The sequence below is a fragment of the Myxine glutinosa genome, chromosome 9 (assembly GCF_964187855.1).
Source record: "Myxine glutinosa chromosome 9, kmMyxGlut1.1, whole genome shotgun sequence".
Lineage (NCBI taxonomy): Eukaryota > Metazoa > Chordata > Myxini > Myxiniformes > Myxinidae > Myxine > Myxine glutinosa.
Window position 1 is genome coordinate 121,659,573 of NC_136269.1, and position 24,229 is coordinate 121,683,801.

At 45.2% G+C, this 24,229-nt stretch overlaps 1 protein-coding gene across 3 annotated transcripts in view; it reads right to left on the minus strand.

Moving 5' to 3' along the window:
• CEP192 (centrosomal protein 192) overlaps nt 1-24,229 on the minus strand; it is a 129,258-nt gene that overhangs the window by 44,717 nt on the left and 60,312 nt on the right. For all 3 annotated transcript variants that reach the window (XM_068128309.2, XM_068128308.2, XM_068128310.2), the window contains exons 30-38: nt 23,241-23,331; nt 22,953-23,132; nt 22,566-22,751; nt 14,758-14,829; nt 13,696-13,793; nt 12,906-13,012; nt 9,594-10,608; nt 3,644-3,774; nt 2,952-3,057 (exon numbers count right to left, since the gene is read on the minus strand). In XM_068128309.2, coding sequence (XP_067984410.2) covers nt 2,952-3,057; nt 3,644-3,774; nt 9,594-10,608; nt 12,906-13,012; nt 13,696-13,793; nt 14,758-14,829; nt 22,566-22,751; nt 22,953-23,132; nt 23,241-23,331 — 1,986 coding nt within the window. The remainder of the gene's footprint in view (nt 1-2,951; nt 3,058-3,643; nt 3,775-9,593; nt 10,609-12,905; nt 13,013-13,695; nt 13,794-14,757; nt 14,830-22,565; nt 22,752-22,952; nt 23,133-23,240; nt 23,332-24,229) is intronic.

The window sequence follows — 24,229 nt, forward strand, 5'->3', positions numbered from 1 at the left end:
GGTGATGATGATGACTCCACACCTGTGTTTTCTTTGTTTGTTGCAGGAAATGAGATTGCTGTGGATTTGTGAGACGCATCACGACGTGGATGAGACATTGGGGTGATTCCATCTCTCCCTCCCTAGGAGGGACTGATGATGAATTGGTGATAGCAAATTATGATGTTGAGTTGGAGATGGCAAATTTTGATGAAAGTTGAAAATGGCAAATTTGATTGGTTAGGAGGGAGAGAAGACGAATTTGGTTTATGGGAGGAACGGGGAAGACAGTAGGGATGTTTGTTGATTGGTAAAATAGATGTTTATGGGTAGTGTTGTGTTTTGTGGATACAGTAAGGGGTAAGGGAGGGGCCATGTAGGTTACCTGGCGGGGGGGGGGGGGGGGGGCGTACGATAGGAACGTACCTGTCTCACCTGGTTCCCATGTGCCCCCAGTGTGCATCATCTTGTATTGCGTGCACTTTTGCGCCCTTACCACCTTACTCACTTGTCTGCTTCTTTTGTCTCCCACCTCCGAGGATCTGGCTTTGGGGTAGAGAGAGAGGAGAGAGAGGTGCTGGCTTCGCAGTTGTGGGCCTGCACTTTCGCTGTTTGCTGCCTGGATCGATACACCATATGGACCGCAATGTTTGTGGCCACCCACAATGGACCGCAGTTCTTTTGCGGCCAAGCACCACCCGTGGATGGACCTATGGGTCAACGTGGCACCTATGCCATACAGGTGAACCACTAACAGTTGGCCCCCTGACGGCCACAATAGAGAAATGGACGCGGTTGGCGCCTTTCTTTATTTTTGAAAGAAGTAAGAAGGCCAAGTGCACCACACGAAGGCAAGACCAGCGGCAGAACATCGGCCGGCTGCGACACCACACAATGATTTATAGACACTTTATTGGTGCACCGGATGGTGCTGACTGTACATGATGGGGTGGTGCTTTTCGTGCTGGGAAAGGGTGCTCTGCACATTATTAAAGGCCGTAGGCCACAGAGCACTCGTGGGTTGGTGTATCGATGCTGGCATGCGTGCTCTCTCTATGCATAACATCTGCATGTGTCCCTCCAAAAACAGGTCCTGGATCGTAGTGTAAATATCAGCGTAGTCTTGTAAATAATGCTCCCTACTGGCTGTATGTTTAGTTTGCGAATTCTTTCCGGATTCGGTTATCCTGTGGGTGTGTTTCTGAGAGGAGAAGGGTGCAACGTCGCAGGGGGACATATTTACTCATTTGTGAATATCTGTAAAACTGTCGCACTCAGGGTAGAGTTAATAGTAGTGGGAACTACATCTGAGTGCCACACTAAACTAGGTAAAAATTTATCGGGTCGGGACGCCCCGAGGGTAGAGAAGGGTGCAATGTTGCGAATATGGAATTTGGCCTCCATATCCGCTTGTAAATATTCCCCTATTTCCCCAATACTCCCCAACTATCCCCAATCCCCCATTCCCTAGTCCCATTGTCTGTAAACAACACTCTGTAGAACCGACCTTCCCCTTTTTCCCCCATTAAATGTCGTGCCCAGGTCCACCGCATCTCACGTAGACAACTTTCGGACATCTTGCTAGTTATTCTTAGTCTATGTCAGTTAAGGACTCGTTTCCATTAATTCTGACTCTTCGTTGCACCAGAATGTGATTATATGGCACCAGTAGTGAGTTTAGGACCTTTCCCATACCTCCTCCCATCTTCTTCCCCAAACAACAACAACAACAACTACAACTACAAACAACAACAACAACTACAACTACAAACAACAACTACAACAACGGCGCTGCGCGGGGGAGTGTGCGTCCTCACACCGGCTCGGTTAGCCGCCATTGACAATGCGCTCCGGACCATGCGCTCCACGGGGTTACCACGAAGGGGCTGGCTGTCAGCTCCTCGTCAAGGGCGGAGCCTGGTAAACCCCCCGCACCCAATAAGAAGGGCGGACCGATTCCATCTGGGCGGAGCTAACGAGCCGAGGGCGTGTCACTCCCCGCCGGATATACGCAGCCACTTGCCGGATGTGAGGTGAGATGCGCCCCGAGCTTGAAGAGGAAGTACCAGTCGTGACCTCCGAGCGCTGTGACCTCCCTGCATCTACTGGACCGTACAGTACCCTGTCCTTGAGCCAAGAGTGCACCTTGAGCCATCGATACCCGCTTTCCTTGCCATCAATCCCCGTGTGAGTCAGCCTTTTGTCCCGTTTATCTGTCGTCTGTTGGGGTTAATATAAGACCGTAATTAAGTGCCTATCTTACTATGCTGTACCTCTCATCCCTGTAATCTGACCTTCCGCCCTAATATAATCTCCTCCGGAGGTCTTGAGAACCGTATCCCTGGTGTCGTGTCATTTTAATCCCAGCCGTGTGTCTTTTCCTTCATTGATCTAGCGTAGCGCGATTAGTCAACGTTCGGGTATAATCGGGTAACTTGTGCAGACGTGGTCATACCAAACCGCTCGGTAAATAACATCTAAGCCGCGTCTGTAACAATATAAATGGCGACAGGTGGGTGCGCAGCCAATGACAAAGCCAAATGGAATGGCACTCGGTAGAGAGCATACCTCCGCCAGGCTGAACAGCTTATGTTTTGTATCCCACCGATAGGCCAGATCTGGATCTGGACCAGACCCAAAATCGAATCTGCTTGTTCTTGTCGCCTAACCAACTCATACACCCAGTTTTGTCATAAATCGTCCACAACTTTTAGAAATATCATGCTATATATCGGTTTTGGTCCAATCTCTTAATGATGAAGAATAAATTAAAATTCTCGGATGCAAAACCAGGTCCAAATCTTCACCCAAATCTAATAATTTCTTCCTTGTCACATACCCAACCTCTCCACCAAATTTTGTCTAAATCTGTCCACAACCTTTTGAGATATCGTATTCACAGACAAATAGGGGTGAAAACATAACCGCCATCCACCTCCGGTGGCGGTGGTAATAACAATGAGATCGCTCACCATGGCAGCATTACGCCGTGTTGCGGACACACGTCGAGGCAGTGGGCTGGCCATGAGAGATCAAAGGGCAGTGGACACGAGCTGAGGCTTTTCAGAACAAGTTCTCCTAATGTGGTGAGCGGAGGACACCATAAATTAGGTTAAACAAAAGCAATTAGGGGATGCAAGGCTTGCAAGCTCAACCTAATTTTTGCTTTTGAAACGAGGATTAAATGCCTCGTTGGCCGAACAAGGACAGTTCAAATTCGATCTAGACTCCTGTTTATAAAATGTAGAGTTATGTATGTCGATTGATAATTTGAGGGAATTTGTCCTTGGTTGGTAAACAACGCCGTAATCACGCATTTCCTGGTTTAGTGCTCGTGCTGAAAATTAAGACGGGGCGAGTGAGCTAACGAAGCAGGTTGGACAAAGAAAGATTATGAAATGTCTGGTCTGAAATTGGACATTTGCATGTACAAGTGTCGTTTCCTGTTGCAAAATACAAGCTTGGTTCCGAGTATAAACAAAAGTCCAGGTCAAATATGCAGCTCCGCAGTAAATAAGGGGCTATTCACAAATAAGCAACACTGAACTCAACCCCAGTTCTCCAAACAGGTTAAGCACTGCCAACAAAGCACAATTTCCACCCTACAGACGAGCTCACCTGTGCAACCAACCTGAGGGCACGATCTTTCATCAGACAACCCTACCTGGTGAGTTAGGGCTCAGGACAATTTGTTCTGGTTTCATGCTCCACGATAGCTGTGGTTCGTCAGCACCAACCGCAACGCTTTCAGTCTGTGGTCCTCGAACTGGGAGAACATCCAATCCAACGGTGTTACTGCAAATAGAAGGGTTGGCCAGAAAGCGATCCGTGTGCTGTTTGCACCAATATAATCGATAAAACACCCCAGTCTTGAAATTCTGAGACCTAAAGGTGAAGTCGTTCTCCACCCATTAACCCACACCCCTCCCCAAATTTCCAGTTTTTCCTTCCTGAGAGTTTGATTCTGTATCCATCTTGTTCACCCCGTGCATCCTCCCCTGGCCCTCATTCCTCCCCACACCCATTGTTTGTTCATGCCTCCCTCTATTTTGTCCTTCAACCCGGCTGTTGATATTTTCCCGTCCTCTGATGCATCCTGCTCCGTTCAGTGTTCTGGCTCTTCCACGAGCTTCGACTCTATATCCTCGACACAAGATAAAATAAAAAGTCCATGGTCAATCATAAACATTAGAGACACTTTCTTAATGAACGAAATATATCGTACAACTTTCATGGACTGCAGCAACACGGAAATAAGGCATGTGTTTGCCTGCATCTTCATTTTTGCCTCCTTTCCCGTCATTTGGCCAAAGCTTCCAACAAAACACCCACATCAGGGGGATTAAGGTTAACAGGGGTGAATTTGAAGAAATAAAGTGGTAGGTTTAGGTGTGTGTTTCCTCACAAGGCCAGATAATTATTTTTTAAACTGGGATTTCAGGGTTTGGAAATATCAGTGAATGAAATACTAAACACCAGACTCCAGTCTGGAGATTCCTTCATTCTAGAGGAATATCTGATGAAAGGGATTTAAAAAAAATAATCTTCGATCCTTTGGAGAAGGCAATATGGCTGCTGTTCTACATACACTTCCTGATGCAAGATTCCACATTTTCTTTATTAACCAGACTTGGTGGTGTAATGGTTAGAGCGTACGTTCCGAGTCTGCGAGGTCGGTGGTTCAATCCCAACCCTTGCCGAGTCACGCCAAAGATTTTTTAAATGGTACGTGCTGCTTCCTTGCATGACGTTCAGCATTTAAGGATAAAGCATGGACAAACAACCATAAGTTGGCAAACGTTGCGCAACTTATGGTTGTTTGTCCGTCTTTGTCGGGCCGAATGGCTTCATCCTGCATTGACGTTCCTCCTTGTAAGGGAACCCGAATTATCATGTACAAAGCAGCCCTAGTGACCAAAGTTTCGAGAGAGCCGAAGTACCGAACAATTTGTTGGAAGATCTCGCGAGATCTTGGAGACGGCGGCAGGGATTTTCGAAGCTCCACACGGTCTCCACGTTTTTCGAAGTTAAGTCTGTTCACAATTGTATTTTGTCGAAACTGTATTTATCTTTCGGTGTGTGAAGTTATTGTGTGCAACTTTGGTTGTTTCTCGGTGTTTATCTTTCATAAATTGATCGTCTGTTTGCCGTGTCGCGAGCAAGGCCTTGTACAGTGTGCACTGTACAACCTTGAGGCTTTGTTTTTCTCTCAGTGGTCCGTCGTTTGTGATCCAATAACTTTCGTTCTCTGTATTCCCAGTCTTTTCACCCATAGCCTACTTCCTTGTGTAAATCTCAACTCCAAAAAAACAAACAAACAAAAAAAAAAACATTTCCTTCTCTGTTCTCATTCGTTTATTCATTCTTATTCGTTCATTCGTTCTTCGACCACGTGTTTCTCCCCCATTTCCCCAGATTGTTTTCACTCATTAACCTTCAATGTTTACACTTTCCCCTCAAGTTATGTATTCCGTCATATTTTATAACACCTTTTTCTTCTTCTTCTTTAAAAGGCTGCTTTCGACTTGCTCACCAAATCAATTCATCCCAAAAAAAATATCCATCTCCTATAGTGCCTTTTTTCTACATTCCCTAAACTCTCCTGCACTCCATCCTCCATCCAGCGTCCTAAAACGTATTTTTAACTCGAAGGTCACAAGAAACTCATTTTGCAATAAATGTTCGTTTCCCATAAATCGTACACTTTCAAAAATCCAATCTCACCCCTCCCCTCCAAATCTTCCCCATAACCCCTCCCCTCCAAATCTTCCCCATCACCCCTCCCCTCCAAATCTTCCCCATCACCCATCCCTTTCAAATCTCCCCCCTTGCCCCCTCCCTCCTAAACTACCCCCTCACCCCTCCCCGCCAAGACGCCCCCTCGCCCCTCCCCTCCTAGACTCCTGCCTCACCCCTCCCCTCCAAATCTCCCCCATATCCCATCCCTTTCAAATCCCTCCCCTTGTCCCTTCCCTCCCAAACTCCCCCCTCACCCCTCCCCTTCAAATCTCCCCACCCTCATTGCTTCTCAATTTCCCCCCTCTCACTCCCCCTCCTCAAAGCGTCCTCCCCGCTTCTTCCCCCTTCAAACTCTCACCTCCATCTCCCCCAACCTTCTGCCTCGCTCTTCCCCCTCCTCAAATAACACCTCATTGTGGCTCACCCAATCACCATCAAACCTTTTGTCCGCCCCATCCTTCCCTTTCTCCGAGCTATTCTGAAATCTCTGACACACCTTCAACAGCTCTCCCTACCTCTTCCACCTCTTCCACATCTTACCCTACCCCTCCTCCCCCCTGTTCTGTATCTGATGCTCCCCCTTCCTCTTCATTAACGGTATGGACCTCAAACATCTGGGGCCTTCGTTCAAACTTAACTGATCTCTCCATACAGGTTGCTTCTGTCAAACCAGACGTGATCTGCTTAACAGAAACTTTCCTCCTTTATGATGTCTCTGATTCCATAGTATCTCTCCCGGGCTACTCCCTCCTCCGGTATGATAGACCTGAGCCTCGTCCTGGAGGCGGGGTTGCTATCTTTATCAAAAACTCTCTTCCTCACTCGCCCTGCACTGCACTCTCTCCACCTCACCCCCAGGAATACCTCTGGCTACGGCTTCCCCTTCGCTCCCACCTCTTGTTCATATGTGTGTTGTACCGTCCACCAAACAGTGATGACTCCATCTACATCTCGCTGTCTGATGATATGGACCAACTTCTATCTACTCATCCCAACTCTCTTTTCCTCATATGTGGTGATTTCAACTGTCATCATGCCAGTTGGCTGGGTGTGGGTACCTCTCTCACCAGCCATGGCTCCTCAGCAAAGGACTTCTGCGACTCACTGGGACTGACACAATCTGTCAATTTCCCGACCCGGATCTCAGTCAACGGAACATCTTCTCTTCTGGACTTGGTTATGACTAACTTCCCTGAAAATGTCTGCTGCTCTTCTTCTGCTCCGATCGGATCATCTGATCATGTCCTTGTTAAAGTGAACATCTCTCTGACCATCGTCAGGGAGCCTGCTCAGCGTCGACGAGTCTGGCATTTCACTCAGGCCAACTGGCACGGTCTTCAAGCAGCCATCAATCATCTGGACTGGTCTCCCATCTCTACCACCTCTGACATCAACTCATCCTGGGAATTCTTCCAAAGTAAATTGCTCTCTCTCATGCACAGATTTATCCCATCTCGTCTTCAGTTGTCATACCCTTCCTCCCGTCCATGGTACACGGAATCTTGTGGTGAGGCTGTTGCCCAGAAACAACTTGCCTTCGTCTCCTGGAAAGCAAATCCAACGGAAGGAAATCTCATTTCCTTTCACAAAGCCCGAAACAAGTGTGTGTCCACCCTCAGGAGAGCCAGGAAACAATATCTCTCCGTTCTCAAGACCGAACTCTCTTATCTGTCTCCCTCTTCCAAATCCTGGTGGCGTCTGGTCAAATCCGTTTCTGGTGTTTGTTCCCCCTCCATCCCCTCCCTTACCTCAAACGGCTACACAGCTGACTCCGCACGTGAAAAAGCTGAATGCCTCAACTCTGTGTTTGCCTCTAAATCTTGTGTCCCAAACCCATCCCTCTCTGTACCCACCATACCCAGTCGTACCCTGCTGCTCCTGGACTCCGTGTCCTTTCCTCCTGACAAGGTGGAAAAGTTTCTGTCAACCCTCGACTCTGATTCTGCAACTGGACCCGACGGCATCAGCCCACGGGTCCTAAAATCCTGCTCTGCTGCTCTATCTCACCCTCTCTCTGTTCTCTTCACCCTCTCTTTTGCTCAAGGTCAACTGCCATCTGCTTGGAAATCAGCCAACTTCACCGCTTTGCACAAAAAAGGTGCAAAAACAGATCCTAGCAACTACAGACCAATCAGCCTTCTCCCAATTATCAGCAAAGTCATGGAATCCATCATTGCTTCTGATATGAAATCTTTCCTCTTCTCCAATGGCTTGATCTCTGATCATCAATTTGGTTTCAGACCAGGTCACTCTACTCTGGACATGCTGCTTCTGCTGTCTCAACAATGGATGGAGGTCCTCAATGCCAAACAGGAAATTAGAGCTGTCTCCCTCGACATATCACGTGCCTTCGACACGGTCTGGCACCCCGCTCTGCTCACCAAACTCTCCTCCTTTGGTATCCATGGAAATCTCCACGCATGGCTGGCGGACTTCCTCTCTAGTCGTCGTCAACGTGTGGCCCTGAATGGGTTTCTCTCATCTCCTCTTCCTGTTCAGGCTGGAGTTCCCCAAGGCAGTGTTCTGGGCCCCATGCTTTTTCTGGTCTTCATCAATGATCTCTCTGACTCTCTCGAAAATCCTCTCTATCTCTTTGCTGATGACTCCACTCTCTGCCGCTCCATTCCTCTTCCCTCAGATCGGCAGTCTGCTGCCTCCTCACTCTCTGAAGACCTGGACAAAATCACAGACTGGTCAAACAAGTGGAACATGTCTTTCAATCCTGACAAATCTCACACTCTTACGATGTCTCTCCGAAAAGATCGACTGGACAACCCTCCCATCTACTTTCTCAACAATCCTCTCCAAGAAGTTCTGTCGCTCAAGATTTTGGGTCTCACTATCTGCCATGATCTTTCTTGGGAAAACCACATTTCCAAGCTGGCCTCCAAAGCCAGTCGCCGACTGGGCATCCTCCGTCGTGCGAAGTCCTTCCTCGGCACACCTGAGCTCCTCACCACATACAAGGCTTTCATCCGCAGCTCAATGGAATACTGTTCTCCCCTATGGGCCGGTGCTCCTGCCTCACACCTAGCTCGGCTTCACGCTGTTGAAACCAAAGCTTTCAGAATTATTGGAATCTCCCGCGATGAAGCTATCTCTGAGGGCCTTTCACTCACTCACCGCAGGCAGGTAGGTGGTCTTTCTGTCTTCTACCGACTCCTCTCCGGCCTTGCACCCCCAGCTCTCTCTGTGCTCTGTCCCCCAAATATTCCTACAGGTCGCACAAGATCTGCCAGCAACCCTCTGATGGTTAAACTGCCGAAATCTCGGCTCTCCGCTCACCTTCACTCTTTCATTCCTCTTTTCTCCCGCCTCTGGAACAAACTCCCTCACTCCCTTCAATCCCACTCCTCCCTCCAGGTCTTTAAAACAGCTGTTCACCACCATCTCTTATCTTCCCCCATCCAAAACCTTGATCTTTTCCACCCCCGCTAATTCACCCCAGATCCACCTTGTTTGAAATTCCAACTTCTTTCCTGGAAGTCCTGGCAGTGTCCATATGTTTTATACCTCTCCCACTGCCCCCTTCCCACGCCCCCCCCCCCCCAAAGTCCTCGCCCTCTCTCAGATCTCTCGATGTCTACATGTCTCTCGGTCCCTGCTCTCAAATGTTGTGTTTGTGTCCTTCCCCCTCTCTCCCCATCTTGTCTACCGCTCCCTATGTTATATGTTTTATGTGTCGGTTTGTCTTTCTGTGTGATTAATGTTCGCTCTTTCACGAGCCTCGATCTTGCATACAAAAAAAAAAAAAAGCATTTGGCTTGTGTTTGGTATTCCTATCTGAGCACTTGCCTCACACCTCAAGATGTTGAGACTCCAGATTCAAATTGTACAATGCGTTATCAACCAACCATATATTATACTCCACTCACCTGTCTCTCTTATGTTCTCCAGAATGCTGGCCAGAGGGTGCTCCAGAAATCTGCTCCATTTGGGCCCTCGTGTCCAACCCCTGCCTTTTGTTTACACTGCACTCCCGAGTCGTTATCGCAGGGCTCTGCTTTACAGTCAAAGATGAATGATCGTCAATTTTAGAACACCGTCTGCTTGTCACAAAACCTTGGTTCTCCTCCGCTGCTGGGGTCCATTTTTCAACAGATCGTAGTCCTTCCCTTGGGGAATACCTCCTGGTGACAAAATCCCCATCTTCCGGAGCTTGCGTGTGTCTGCCAAAACTTCCTGATCTTCCTGATTCTCTGGGCTGTTTTTTTGTTACAAAACTACAGCCTTCCCCAACTAAAACCTGCTTTCCTACAGATCCCAATTTCTCTCTTATCAAGGACTGCCGCATGGTCCCGAACTGATCACTTCCTACCGAAGAAACCTGTCCGCCTGCTGCAGACACTTGGCCACCTACAGCCGGTATTGCTTTACTGTCTGCAAGGCCATGGTGCTCTAATGCATCAGAATGTTGTCCATTTACAGATTCTTCGTTCCCAAATGTTGGGCCAAGTGTTGCTGTCACTACACCTTGACCCCTTCCCATTGAGTCTTTGCTGCTCGCTCCAAATCTACTGGCTTCACGAGGATCAGGGAAGAGGTTCTTCATTTTTATCCCAGATGCATGCCTTTTGGAAACTTGACCTCCACCTTCTCCAGCCACATTCTGGGATATAGATTCCAAGCTCTGGGTTGTATGCCTTTTGGAAACTTGACCTTCACCTTCTACAACCACATTCTGGGATATAGATTCAAAGCTCTGGGTTGTATGCCTTTTGGAAACTTGACCTTCACCTTCTACAACCACATTCTGGGATATAGATTCCAAGCTCTTGGTAGTAGCCAATGATGCCGAAGTAGAGGAGCCCGGAATCATGGACACCAGCACTTTCCTCAGCTGGGAAAAAAACGTGCTGCCATCCTCAGAATGCTCCGGCAACTCATAAACTACAAATGGAAGAAAAAGACAATCAAACCAGCACAGCAAAACAAAGTCCTTTAAGGGCAATCAACAATCTTGGCTGAAATTCATACTGTGATAGCTTATTGGGGTTCCATTAACGATATATTTTGGTTTCTTACCAGCTATGCCACAACCCCTTAATCACTTTTTGATGAAGCATTGTTAACACTTGACCAACAAGTTTTATCACCACCTTGTTGCTGTGAAGATCAGGGAGATCAGTTATAGATGCCTACTTACTTTATAGTTAGTAGGCTTACTTTTTCTACATGCGAAATTTGCATTTATGTCTATTTAAATTATACAATGGACTACAAAATGTAAATGTTTCATGATATTTGTTATATTATATCACCTTTATCTATCAATATTGTTGAAATGAAGATCAAATAGCTGTATGTTGAAAAAGTCAAAACTTTACATGGGGTGTACTTACTTTTTCATGTGACTGTGTGTGTGTGTGTGTGTGTGTGTGTGTGTGTCTGTGTCTGTGTCTGTGTCTGTGTGTGTGTGTGTGTGTGTGTGTGTGTGTGTGTGTGTGTGTGTGTGTGTGTGTGTGTGTGTATGTATGTATGTATATGTATATATGTATATATATATATATATATATATATATATATATATATATATATATATATATATATATATATATATATATATATATATATATATATATATATATATATATATATAGGTGAAAATCCACGAAGTAGAAACCATATATTAATTTTATTATTTTTATATATTTTAAGCCTTTAAAAACCCTCCCCATACTCTTATAAACCTTTCCCACGCTCTTATGAACCCTTTCTACACTCTTAAACACACTTTTGAGACCCATCCTTAGTCCTTACGTATTAGAAAAATATTTGTACGTGTATATATAGCTGTACAGTACATTGATGCAAGTTCTTTTATAATTGCAATTAATTAACAAACAAACATACACATATGATCATGGAACTACACAAGTACAGTACAACAAAGTATTTACATTGATGCAAATTGTGTTTTTGAAAGCAAAAGGTAATAATTGACAAAAGTGCCTTTAATCAAACCTGAGGCCTGAGCATAAAGAAGTCTTCATGAGCTATTCAAAATAGAGATGATGATTAATTTTGAAAATTAATAAGAAATGCATTAGCTTCCTCTTGTATATGCAGCAGCTTCCTGATGGTTAATTTGTAGGAAGCAGTGGGGGGTGGAGAGGAGGTGAGGGTGGTTATTCCTGATCTGATGCAGTGATGAAGCAGATATCTCATCTGTATCAAAAGGTAATGACCGAAAAATCCCATCCTCCACAACCTCGGTCATTCATGTTACTCAGCGACTTAATTTAATTGCAGCTTTAGACAACATCATCGAAATCGTCATCATGATCATGTGTCTCTAAGTTGTAAACATAAGTTATTGTAAATTAGAGGTTACCCAAAGTATGATGACTCTTAAAACCATATTGATCATTAAACTGCAGGACACAGTTTGGCATCAACCTTGCAAATTACTTAAAGTAGCGAAGAACCGTCCAAGAACCCTCCTTGCGGATGGGTTAATTACCCCCAGAATCGTGGACAAGTTAATTACCCCCAGAATACGGGACTTTCAAAATGCGAGATTCTTTGTCTACTCATTTATAATGCGTATTTTATTTCGATTTACTGTAATATTCTTTTAATATAGGTTTTAATTAATGTGTTATATTTTTATTTATATTATTATTAATTTTTTAGGCTAGAAAATGCTTATTTTACCGCAAAAATAATTAAAATCTAAAAAAATAAAAATACCTATAGGCCGCAGAATCCTGCGATATAATGAAAAATCCGATATATAATTTTACATATATTAGCGAGAAAAACCCGCGATGTACCGAAGCCGTGAAAAGTGAAGCGCGATATAGCGAGGGATGACAGTATATATATATATATATATATATATATATATATATATATATATAGCTGCATGCTATTGTTGGTTGTTGGAATGTATAATGAGGTTCAGTGTATTATTCTCTCTCCCTCCCACAGATCTCCCTGCTCTCAAATGTTGTACTTGTGTGCTTCCCCCTCTCTCCTGCTCCCTTTATTGTATGTTTTGTTCGTTGTTTTTTTTTTTCGTGATCAATGTTACGTCTTACACGAGCCTTGATCTTGTATACAAAAAAAAAAAAAAAAAGGCAAAGAGCTAAGGAATACAAGATTTGATCACCTTTATGTGTGTGCAATTGCGCAAGGCTTTTTTAAGACCCCCTGAACCAGATCACTCAGCATTCAGTACCCACCCTCAGTGATGTTTTCTTCTCCACGAAAATGGCAGTTAAAATCTTCAGGCGTCAATGAAGCGAATGTTTTGTCAATGGGATGGTCAGGCCAGGAAGTCTTGCACCACCTACATGCAACAGGGAATGTTATAATTTTCATGAGAATATATAGAAAGTTCACATGAACTCAGCGGTTTCTATTTTTAGACAAATATTGAAAATATGTTCCGAACCAAAAGAGGTCATGTGCCACACAACTCGGTTCGAAATCACAATCGACTTCGGAGTTCGTCTGGGATCATTCCTCATAAAATTAACGTTGGCCTAATCAGCATCCCCATCTGATCACTTGCCTCAGTGCTGTGACCCCAGATTATAATCCCATATGCTGTGTAGATTTATCCCTGGTGTTGGGCTAGCGGCTAGGGTGCCGGCTTAGGATCCAAGGATCCTGGGTTCGAATCCCGGTCGATCGCTGAATTAACGCCAGGGGGGTTGACTCAGCCTGTCATCCTTCCGAGGTCGGCTAATTGAGTACCAGTTCACTGGTAATTCCCTGTTTGTCGTTAAAGGCGGCAAAAAGGGTTGGCGTCAGGAAGGGCATCCGGCCGTAAAACATTGCTTCAAATAGGGGACCGAAAAACAACAACAACCACGGTTCCCGAAAAAGGCCAACCCCCGCTTTGCGGGGAAAAATGGCCTTTAAAGGTGGTTTTTAAAATTTTTTTATGCTGTGTAGATTTAGTCTTGTACTTGTCTTATATGCAATCTTTTCCAAGAGTCAGGTCACGGTTGAGGGATGGAAGCATACCTCTTGTACATCATCCGAGAAATCTCATCACCATAGAAAAAGCAGATGGTTGCAGCAGCATCACCGGCCATGTCACAATGACAGGTTATGGTGACCTCCTGCAAAATAAATCGATGCACTCATAATTTATGCATATACTGCTGCTGCAAAGTCACTCATGAATAATGAAATAAAGGGAGGCAGAATAATTTTATTACCCAGCACTTGCGAAGTGAAAATCAGGGTTAGGCATTTGGTTGCGTTCGTGTGGCGTGCATACGTGTCTGCATTTTTGAAATTCATTTTCTCGGCAACCATCGATCCGATCGACACAAAATTTTACCAAAGGAGCACCTCCGCCTGTAGAATTTTTTTATTCATAATTATGATGTCATAGGTCTCGTGGTACAGATGCCATCTTGGAAAAACGTTACATCTCTATATCTCTGAAACTGCTCAATGGGGGGGAAAAAAAAAAAAAAATGAAACATAGCTCATTGTCAAATACTCCCCATGGGGAATAAGATACGTTAATGATGATGTCATCGGTGTCTTCGATATGACATCATAATTTGACAAGTACAACACTTAGTCTGATCAGTTTCAAATATATTGAGCGTGAGCTATGCAACAATTATATTAGAGATTATAAATTTATGACGTCATTGCTCACGTGGTTCGGCAGCCATATTGGATAAAAGAAAAAAAATCCCTTCAAAAACAGAAGAGTTGGCTCGCACCAAGTTGACTGCGCAGGGTAAGTATTCTATGAATACCATCTAGTTACGACTTGTATTACCAGAACTCTTCTGGAACCAATCGATGGTTTTTGGCAAAATAAATACAGATCCCCTGAAGTGTTTTTCACGATGTATGCTCGAAAGTGGAAGCACCGAGGCTCTAACTATTTTCCCACTGAAGTTTCCAACTGTCAAGTTCAAGGGTTTTTCAGAGATATTCTGCAGTTCCTCTTTCATTCAAATACCAATAATTTACAGTCTCAGGTTCCAACAAGCTCAGATGAACCGCTTACATTTATTAAAACAAAAGGCCCAACGTTGCAGAGGAGACCTGCATGCATACCCCATGATGGTGTTCCTTCAACACCAAGCAATCTGGAACCACCTCAAACTCTTCAGGTTCTGGCCGCAACATCTGCAACAACAAAAACGAGAGCCTCTCATGAACCCGATAGGTTAGTAAGACGATATTCAGTTTACAGGTCTTAGCAGGATGTCGTGATGAAATTATCAATACCGGCAAAAGCACCACTTTCCATGGATACGAAACATCCGAGCAGACTGCTCATTTACAGAGGTAAATGTACAAAGTTTCCTAGTCAAGGCACTGTGAATAATCATACTGCACAAAACAAATTATTCTAACAATGGCACCACCGATGCATAAATCTGTACCACAACCACAACTTGGAATTTGATTCATTAAGGTCTTATGAAATTAGTTCTCATTTCTCATGAAATTATATTTTTTTCATGTGCATTTTAAAGTTGCTACAAATACACAAGATTTGCCACGAACTATCTGTGTTGTCTGAAGTAAAATCATTTTGGTGCAGATGGTTGTGATCCCGGCAAAACTGATTTTTGGGCCACCCTCTATCCAACTTGCTTCAAATCGAATTACGAGGGCGTGCTGAAAAGTAAAGCCTCTTATTCTTTTTTTATCCAAAACAGGTAAAGATATTCCAATGGAACAAAACAATCTGCACATTAATGCCTCCCACCACTGGGTGTGAAGTTTCGTGATTCTGACAAGTGTTACGTGCTGCTCCCCAGACCCCGGTCACGGTGTACCTCCGAGCCCCGAGAGGAGTCACGGCAGAAAGATGTGTTATTCTGTATGTCAAAGATCAATGGTGAAACCACACCAATTGTTACTAACAAACAAGTATTGTATTAAGATCACACAAGAATAACAGTACAACAAAAATAGTAATCAATTGTACAACCAATATATATTTCCTGTGATGGTACCAACAGGTTCGTACAATATAACTCACTGTGCTCCAAGTGAGCGAAAAGAAGAACATTCCCCAATGTCTCTATTCCGGCATCAAGCCAAAGTCGATCCACTCCAGTAATCGTCAGAATGATGTCTAATCGAGACAAGAATCCCGTTCAGATGACAGTCGCAGTCCCGCTGCCAAAGCTGCGCAAAGGCGCCCTCAAGGCGACTGGGAAATCACACCCTCGGGTATGGACGTTCCATGGCTCCCACTCGGCGAACCGCAGATTTCCCACTCAAAAGCCACGTTGTACACACACACGAGATTAACGTCGGAATGCAGTGAAAATGGTTGAAGCGAAGTGAAAAACCTTGAGCGATTCGCAAAGCGCACGAGTCAAAACGGCCGACGGACCGTTCGAGGCGTAACGGCACTACGATGATTCTCCTCGGAATAAACCGCAAAACCTGACACGCAGGTTGATCTGTCACAGCGATAACAACTCTGTCGCAGGAATCCCTTTCCCGGGAAACCCAAAGTTCACTTGTGACCCTCGTTCGCCAATCGTTCGCTCCAGACCTCGAAGCAGCTAGGCTTCTTGTCCGACTCACTCGCTCCGCCTTCTCTTCTTCTTCTTCCTCGTCGTCCGGTTCCATTTAAAACTAACTTTTTTACCTTTTGAAAATAGGAATCTCTATTTTCCCCAAACGACAACAATAATAGTACATGGAATCAAAAATGTTTACAGTGGATGAAAACCACAACAACGGAAGTGACGAATTCGTAACACAAGACATCTCAGTGCTACGTTAGTCAAGATGGCAGAGGGCAACACAAAATAGTCAGTGCTATGAAGTGCTGGAGATGAGAGTTGGGATGGGATGACTGGAGATGAGGGTTGTGCACACCATTACAATCCTGAGAGTAAGAGACGGGAGATGGAGTACCACCACAAGGATTCACCAAGCCCTGACTTCGCTCCATTTGATTTTCTTCTGTTCCCCAAACTTAAGGAAAACCTTCGTGGAGAATATTTTTCATGATTATGTCAAGGATGCTGTGAAGCGCTGATGAAGTCAACAGGACACACTGTACTATCATGACGACATCATCCACAGTGGTGATTTATGTTGAGAAATAAACATCCACCATGGTAGAATAAAGATTGATGTTCGTATCTGTCTGTTTCATTCAAATATATGGTAACATGTAACCCAGTGCTACCTGCCACATGGTCCAGTTGTCAGCGACTAAACCGACATCCCTCATTGGCTTTGCTAGTAGGGACGGTGACTGACACCTAGCCAGGACCAAAAACAACACCTGGCAAAGGGCGCATGAGCTCCTGTAGGGAGCCAACGGCCATCCAGTAAGGAGATGGTATCTCCTAAAAAAAAACACCCATCCGGTTTGGACCGGTTCAAGTCATATCAAAGACTTTAAAAGTGGTACGTTCTGCTTCCTTGCTTGAAAAATATGGAGCATGGACAATCCCCATCAGTTGGCATCCATGGGGAGGAGGAAAATTCCGCTTGAGGAAATGCCCCGCTCAGTATGGTGAGAAAATCACCCCATTGTTATGACGTCGCTGCTACCCAGAGTATCCTAGGAAGTGCCAGTAGTGACGGCACTTCTCCCAAGCTCAGTGGCCGTTAAGTGTTTGTCTCGTCAGTATGTCCGTGTGTGTGTGTGTATGTCCACTCTACTACGAGCCTGAGGCAAAGTTTTTTTTTTTTTTTTAATCTTTACCTGCTTTGAATAAAAGGAATATAAGCCATCACCTTTCAACACACCCTCGCACATTAAACGTATCGGCATTGGTAAAAATTAAAATTTATTTTGTTGCTATGTCTGGAACCCAAACGTCTCTTCGACAAACTAACAAAAAACAAATCTCTTATTTAATACACCATGACAGCAGTTGGATGACAACAAATTGGTAAAATCTTCCAAGGCCTTGAAACGAAGACAACCCGCATTGAAAGTTTTTCTTCCAACTAAACCACAAACTGCAAACCACGGCACAACCAAGTGCAAGCAACATTAAACAGCATTAAACAATGGCACAAACAACACAAAGTGCTGCATCTGAGAACACTCCAACGCATGCAGTATAAAAAGTATGCTATATGCACAAGTATGTGAAAACTTTTTTAAAAAGCAATGTAAACAAAAAGCGTTCCAGGTTCCGGGTCTGAAAGTGCTGAACGTTGGTTCTAACCTGCCTCCTTGAAGCTGATCAATTTCACTAAATTTTCTACAATGGTTCTGTCCTGTCTTTGTTGTAGTTTAATCCTTGTGTTCTTAATTGCCTTTTCATCCCATTTCCATGTTAAGCGTACCTTTTTGGGTTGTATTATCAAATTAGTGTTCTTGTGAGCATCTCACATAACCCTCTCCCCCAAAATACCCAATTTCACGCCAAATAATCACCAACTCATCCTGCCTGTTATTTCCTTCCTTTGATCATTATTTATCCCTCCCATTGCCGAGTCCAAAAGGGTTGCAGTTTGCCTCAGGCTACGGCTTCCGCTCCACTCCCACCTTTTGTTCATATGTGTTATATACCGTCCTCCAAACAGCGATGACTCCATTTACATTTCGCTGTCTGACAACATGGACCAACTTCTATCCACTCATCCCAACTCTCTCTTCCTCATATGTGGCGACTTCAACTGTCATTATGCCAGCTGGATGGGTGTGGATACCTCTCTCACCAGCCATGGCACCTCAGCAAAGGACTTCTGCGACTCACTGGGACTGACAATCTGTCAATTTCCCGACCCGAATCTCAGTCAACGGCGCATCTTCTCTTCTAGACTTGGTTATGACAAACCTCCCTGCAAATGTCTGCTGCTCTTCTTCTGCTCCAATCGGTTTTTCTGATCATGTGCTTGTTAAAGTGGACATCTCTCTGGCGATTCTCAGAAAGTCTCCTCAGCGTCGACGAGTCTGGCATTTCACTCAGGCCAACTGGCATGGTCTTCAAGCAGCCATCAATCATCTGGACTTGTCTCCCACCTCTCCCGCCTCTGACATCAACTCTTCCTGGGAATTCTTCTAAAGTAAACTGCTCTTTCTCATGCACAGATTTATCCCATGTCGTCTTCAGTTGTCATACCCTTCCTCCCGTCCATGGTACACTGAATCTTGTGGTGAGACAGTTGCCCTGAAACAACTTGCCTTCACCTCTTGGAAGGCAAATAGAACTGAAGACAATCTCAGTTCCTTCCACCAAGCTCGGAACAAGTGTGTGTCTACCCTCAGGAGAGCAAGGAAGCACTATCTCTCTACTCTCATGACAACTCTCAAACCTGTCTCCTTCCTCCAAATCCTGGTGGAGTCTGGCCAAATGTGTTTCTGGTGTTTGTTCCCCCACCATCCTCAACCTTACCTCAAAAGGCTGCACAGTTGACACCGCACGTGACAAGGCCGAATGCCTCAACTCTGTGTTTGCCTCAAAATTTTGTGTCCCAAACCCATCTCTCTCTGTACCCACCTTACCCAGTCGAACCCAGCTGCTCCTGGACTCTGTGTCCTTCTCTCCTGACAAGGTGGAGAAGTTTCTGTCAAACCTCGACTCTGATTCTGCAACTGGACCAGACGGCATCAGCCCACGGGTCCTAAAATCCTGCTCTGCCACTCTTTCACACCATCTCTCTATTCTCTTCACCCACTCTTTTGCTCAAAGTCATCTGCCACCTGCTTGGAAATCAGCCAATATCACCGCTTTACACAAAAAATGTGCAAAACAGATCCTAGCAACTACAGACCAATCAGCCTTCTCCCAATTATCAGCAAACTCATGGAATCCATCATTGCTTCGGATATGAAATCTTTCCTCCTCTCCAATGGCTTGATCTCTGATCATCAATTTGGTTTCAGACCTGGTCACTCTGCTCTGGACATGCTGCTTCTGCTGTCTCAACAATGGATGGAGGTCCTCAATGCCAAACAGGAAATTAGAGCCGTCTCCCTTGACATATCACGTGCCTTCGATACCGTCTGGCACCCCGCTCTGCTCACCAAACTCTCCTCCTTTGGTATCCATGGAAATCTCCACGCATGGCTGGCGGACTTCCTCTCTAGTTGTAGTCAACGTGTGGCCCTGAATGGGTTTCTCTCATCTCCTCTTCCTGTTCAGCCTGGAGTTCCCCAAGGCAGTGTTCTGGGCCCTGTGCTTTTTCTGGTCTTCATCAATGATCTCTCCGACTCTCTTGAAAATCCTCTCTATCTCTTTGCTGATGACTCCACTCTCTGCCGCTCCATTCCTCATCCCTCAGATCGGCAGTCTGCAGCCTCCTCGCTCTCTGCAGACCTGGACAAAATCACAGACTGGGCAAACAAGTGGAACATGTCTTTCAACCCTGACAAATCTCACACTCTTACGATGTCTCTCCGAAAAGACCGACTGGACAACCCTCCCATCCACTTTCTGAATAATCCTCTCCAAGAAGTTCTGCCACTCAAGATTTTTGGGTCTCACTATCTGCCATGATCTTTCCTGGGAAAACAACATTTCAAATCTGGCCTCCAAAGCCAGTCGCCGACTGGGCATCCTCCGTCGTGCGAAGTCCTTCCTTGGCACACCTGAGCTCCTCACCACATACAAGGCTTTCGTTCCGCAGCTCAATGGAATACTGGTCTTCCCTCTGGGCTGCTGCTCCTGCCTCACACCTTGCTCGGCTTGACGCTGTTGAAACCAAAGCTTTCAGAATCATTGGAATCTCCTGCGATGAAGCTGATTTTGAGGGCCTTTCACTCACTCACCGCAGGCAGGTAGGTGGTCTTTCTGTCTTCTACAGACTCCTATCCGGCCTAGCTCCCCCAGCTCGAACTGTGCTCTGTCCCCCAAATATTCCTGCAGGTCGCACAAGATCTGCCAGCAACCCTCTTCTGGTGAAATTGCCAAAATCAAGACTCTCTGCTCACCTTCACCCTTTCATTCCTCTTTACTCCTGCCTCTGGAACAAACTCCCTCACTCTCTTCAATCTCACTCCTCCCTCCAGGTCTTTAAAACAGCTGTTCACCACAATCTCTTATCTCCCCCCATCCAAAACCTTGATGTTTTCTACCCCCGTTAATTCACCCCAGATCCACTTTTTTGAAATACCGACTTCTTTCCTGGAAGTCCTAGCAGTGTGCATGCGTTTTATACCTCTCCCACTCCTTCCCATGCCTCCTCCCCACAAGCTCTTTCCCTCCCACAGGTCTCCCTGCTCTCAAATGTTGTACTTGTGTGCTTCCCCCTCTTGTCTCCCGCTCCTTTTATTGTTTGTTTTGTGCGTCCGTTTTGTTGTGTGATTAATGTTAGCTCTTACATGAGCCTCGATCTTGTATACAAAAAAAAAGAAAAAAAAAGAAAGAAGTATGTTCACAAAGTCTGCATCAAAGAAAACATTCGGCCAACTTCAACTTCCTCAAAAACCTGGTGGTGCCTTGCCAAGTCTTTCTCTGGATTGTGCTCGTGCTGCACCCTGCTCATGCTGCACCCTGCTCGACTCTGCTCATGAGAAAATCGAATGCCTTAAATCTGTATTTGCTTCCAAATCTCGTGCCCCCAACCCCTCACTTTCTGTAACCACCCTATCCAGATACATAAAACTACCCCTCGACTTCGTGAATTTTGCACCGGAAAAGGTGGAGAAGTTTCTGTTGACCCTCGACTCAGACGAGGAGTACACTTATCACTCTGCTGTTCTTGCACATCCTATTTCTGCTACGTTCATCCTGCCACAGGTCATCTTCCATCTGCTTCAAAGTAAGCAATCATCACAGCATTGAACAAACGAGTTGCAAACACAAATCCTTTCAACTACAGATCTATCAACTTACTTCCAATCATCGGAAAGGTCATGTAATTCATCGTCATACTTGATATCAAGTCCTTCCTTTTCTCCAAAGGCCTCATCTTCATCTTCTTTCACGAATACACATTCAGACCAGGTCACTCTACCTTGAACATACTGCTTTAACTCCTCCAGCAATGGATGGAGGCCCTCAATATGAATCATGAGATCAGGGCCATCTCTCTGGACACATTTCGAGCTTTCGATACATTGACGCCACACCTTGCCCTCCAAATTCTCTGCCTATGTCATCCAAGTCCACTTAAACACATGGCTTACTGAGGTCCTCCACTCTCAAAGCTAATGGTGGTTCGCAACAGGATCCTTTCATCTCATCTGCCTGTCCAGGCTGGAGAGTGACAAAGCAGTGACTTGGGCCCAGCCATATTCCCCATCTTAATCAACGATCTTGGACTCAATTCAAAATTATCTTTATCTCTTTGCTGTTCATTCCACCATCTACCTTAGCCTCTCTCATCCTACAGATAGGCAGGCAGCAGCATCTCGCAGGGTGCATGAAGTCTGCCAGTAACCCCATGTGGTGAAACTCCCCAAATCCAGACTCAATGTTATGTTCACCTTCACTCATTCATTCCTCATTTTTCCCACCTACAGAACTAACCTCCTCATTCTGCTCAATCATTCTTCTCTCTTGGGCTCCAAGCAGCTGTTCACCACCATCTCAGGTCAACCCTATTCACAGCCATGATCTCCCCCCTCCCCCTCCCCATTAACCCACCCCAGCCCACCTCTTCCAGGTTTTCAGGTCACTGGGTTCCACCTCTCCCCTACTCACACCCTTAATTTGTATTGTTCCATTACTGCTTCTTCACCAGTATTCACTGCCACTTCTTTGCTCGAGAGTTTGCAGCTGTATCAATCTTGTTCACCCTGTGTCCTCCTCACCTTGCTCTTTCTTCTCCAAGTTCCCCTCCTTTTTGGCGCTCTACTCTGCTGTTGCCCCCCAACCTCTTTTTACTGTTCTTTTCGATATGTTTCGTCCTGGTCTGTTCTGTGTTCTAGCTCCTCCACAAGCCTAGACTCTGTATCCACCCCCCTCCAAAAAATCCCATACCCTGCGAGTTTTGTAGACGACAGCACGGACAAAGGCAGCACGAGAGCCTGTGTTGTGTAGTCGGAAATGAGCAAAGTGCGATGAGCCTCCTGGGTCCAGTCTGAGTGCAAGACTGTAGCCATCTGGTGTGGTTGTAGCTCCCTCCACGACCAGGTGGCTCATACCACCATAACCAGTTAGAGGGATCTGTGAGAAATGGAAGGGAATGGGGGGTGGGGGTGGAAGGAACCGGAAAGCGAGGGGGAAGATTTAATGCGCAAGTAAAAAGGGCAGGGTACAGAAGGAATATTTAATAAACAAATCAAAACCAAGATGCATCACCAGGGCAAAATGAAAGGTGCAAAGCTGCAAAACGTGGAAGCACGGATAAATGCAAAAAAGGCGAACCGTGAACTTTACTCCATGAACACTCATTCTCTGTGCAAGCTGCTTGATGTCAAGCTTGGCGAGTAGGCAGGCATGGCGTGTGGGTGTGAAGAGCAAGCGCACAGTAGCATCCTCATGTTGACGCAGTTGTAGCTCCATGGAGCTGCCAAGCAATTCTTCACGCCCAAAACGATTCTGTAGCTGCTCAGAACAAGAAATAAAATTGTGTCACCCACGAGCACAGGTTGCACACCTGACACAGCAACCACAAATGGTGACCCCACCCCTCCTGCCCCCCTCCATGCTTACCTGGAAACAATCCTGGTCAGGACCTCTCACAATGAGTCGTAAGTTCAATGTCTGATTATCTGAGCTATTCCTCAGGATTACCTTAATCTGCCTGCAAAACAAGAAATAAAGAAAAACAAGAAGATGTCATGCAGAGCACGATACTTGCAAAATCCTCCCCCCCCCCACCACCCCCCCCCCCCCAAAGTTTTTTTTTTTTTTTTTTTTTTTTTTAAGAGAGAGGGAAACACACAAGGACAACAACAGTAGAGAACAAGGACATTGAGAGATCTGTGGGAGAGAGAGGGAAACACACAAACACAACAACAGTAGAGAGCAAGGACATTCAGAGATCTGTGGGAGAGAGAGGGAAACGCACAAACACAACAACAGTAGAGAGCAAGGACATTCAGAGATCTGTGGGAGAGAGAGGGAAACACACAAACACAACAGTGGAGAGCAATCCTATTAATACAGCAAATTGTCCATTTCATCAAGATTAAAATTGACGATCGTGATGAAAGCTCGGGTCAATAGGATGAAAAGTGACTATTTTTCAGATGAAAAATGATTTTAGAAGTTTGACCTTGAGTTGACCTTTGACCCTTAGACCTTAAAAATAGTTCGGCTCCCAATTCAGTGAGGCACTATGCAAATGCTATTCAATTTTCAAGTCAATCGGATGAAAATTGATGGGTTTTCAGATGAAAATTGATATTGGAAGTTTGACCTTGAGTTGACCTTTGACCTTTTGACCTCAAAAAAAATTTCTTTCCTATCTAGTGACAATATCCAATTTATTTATTTATTTTTCTACAAAGGCTGTTCAATTTTCAAGTCAATCGGATTCAAAATGGCGATTTTAGAAATTTGACCTCCAGATGACCTTTGACCTCAAAATCAATAGGCTTCTCAATTGTGACGACCGACAACTTGAAGTTTCGTGAAGATCGGTTGAAAATTGTGACCTGTAGGCCGGTGACAAACAAACAGACAGAATAACAAACGCA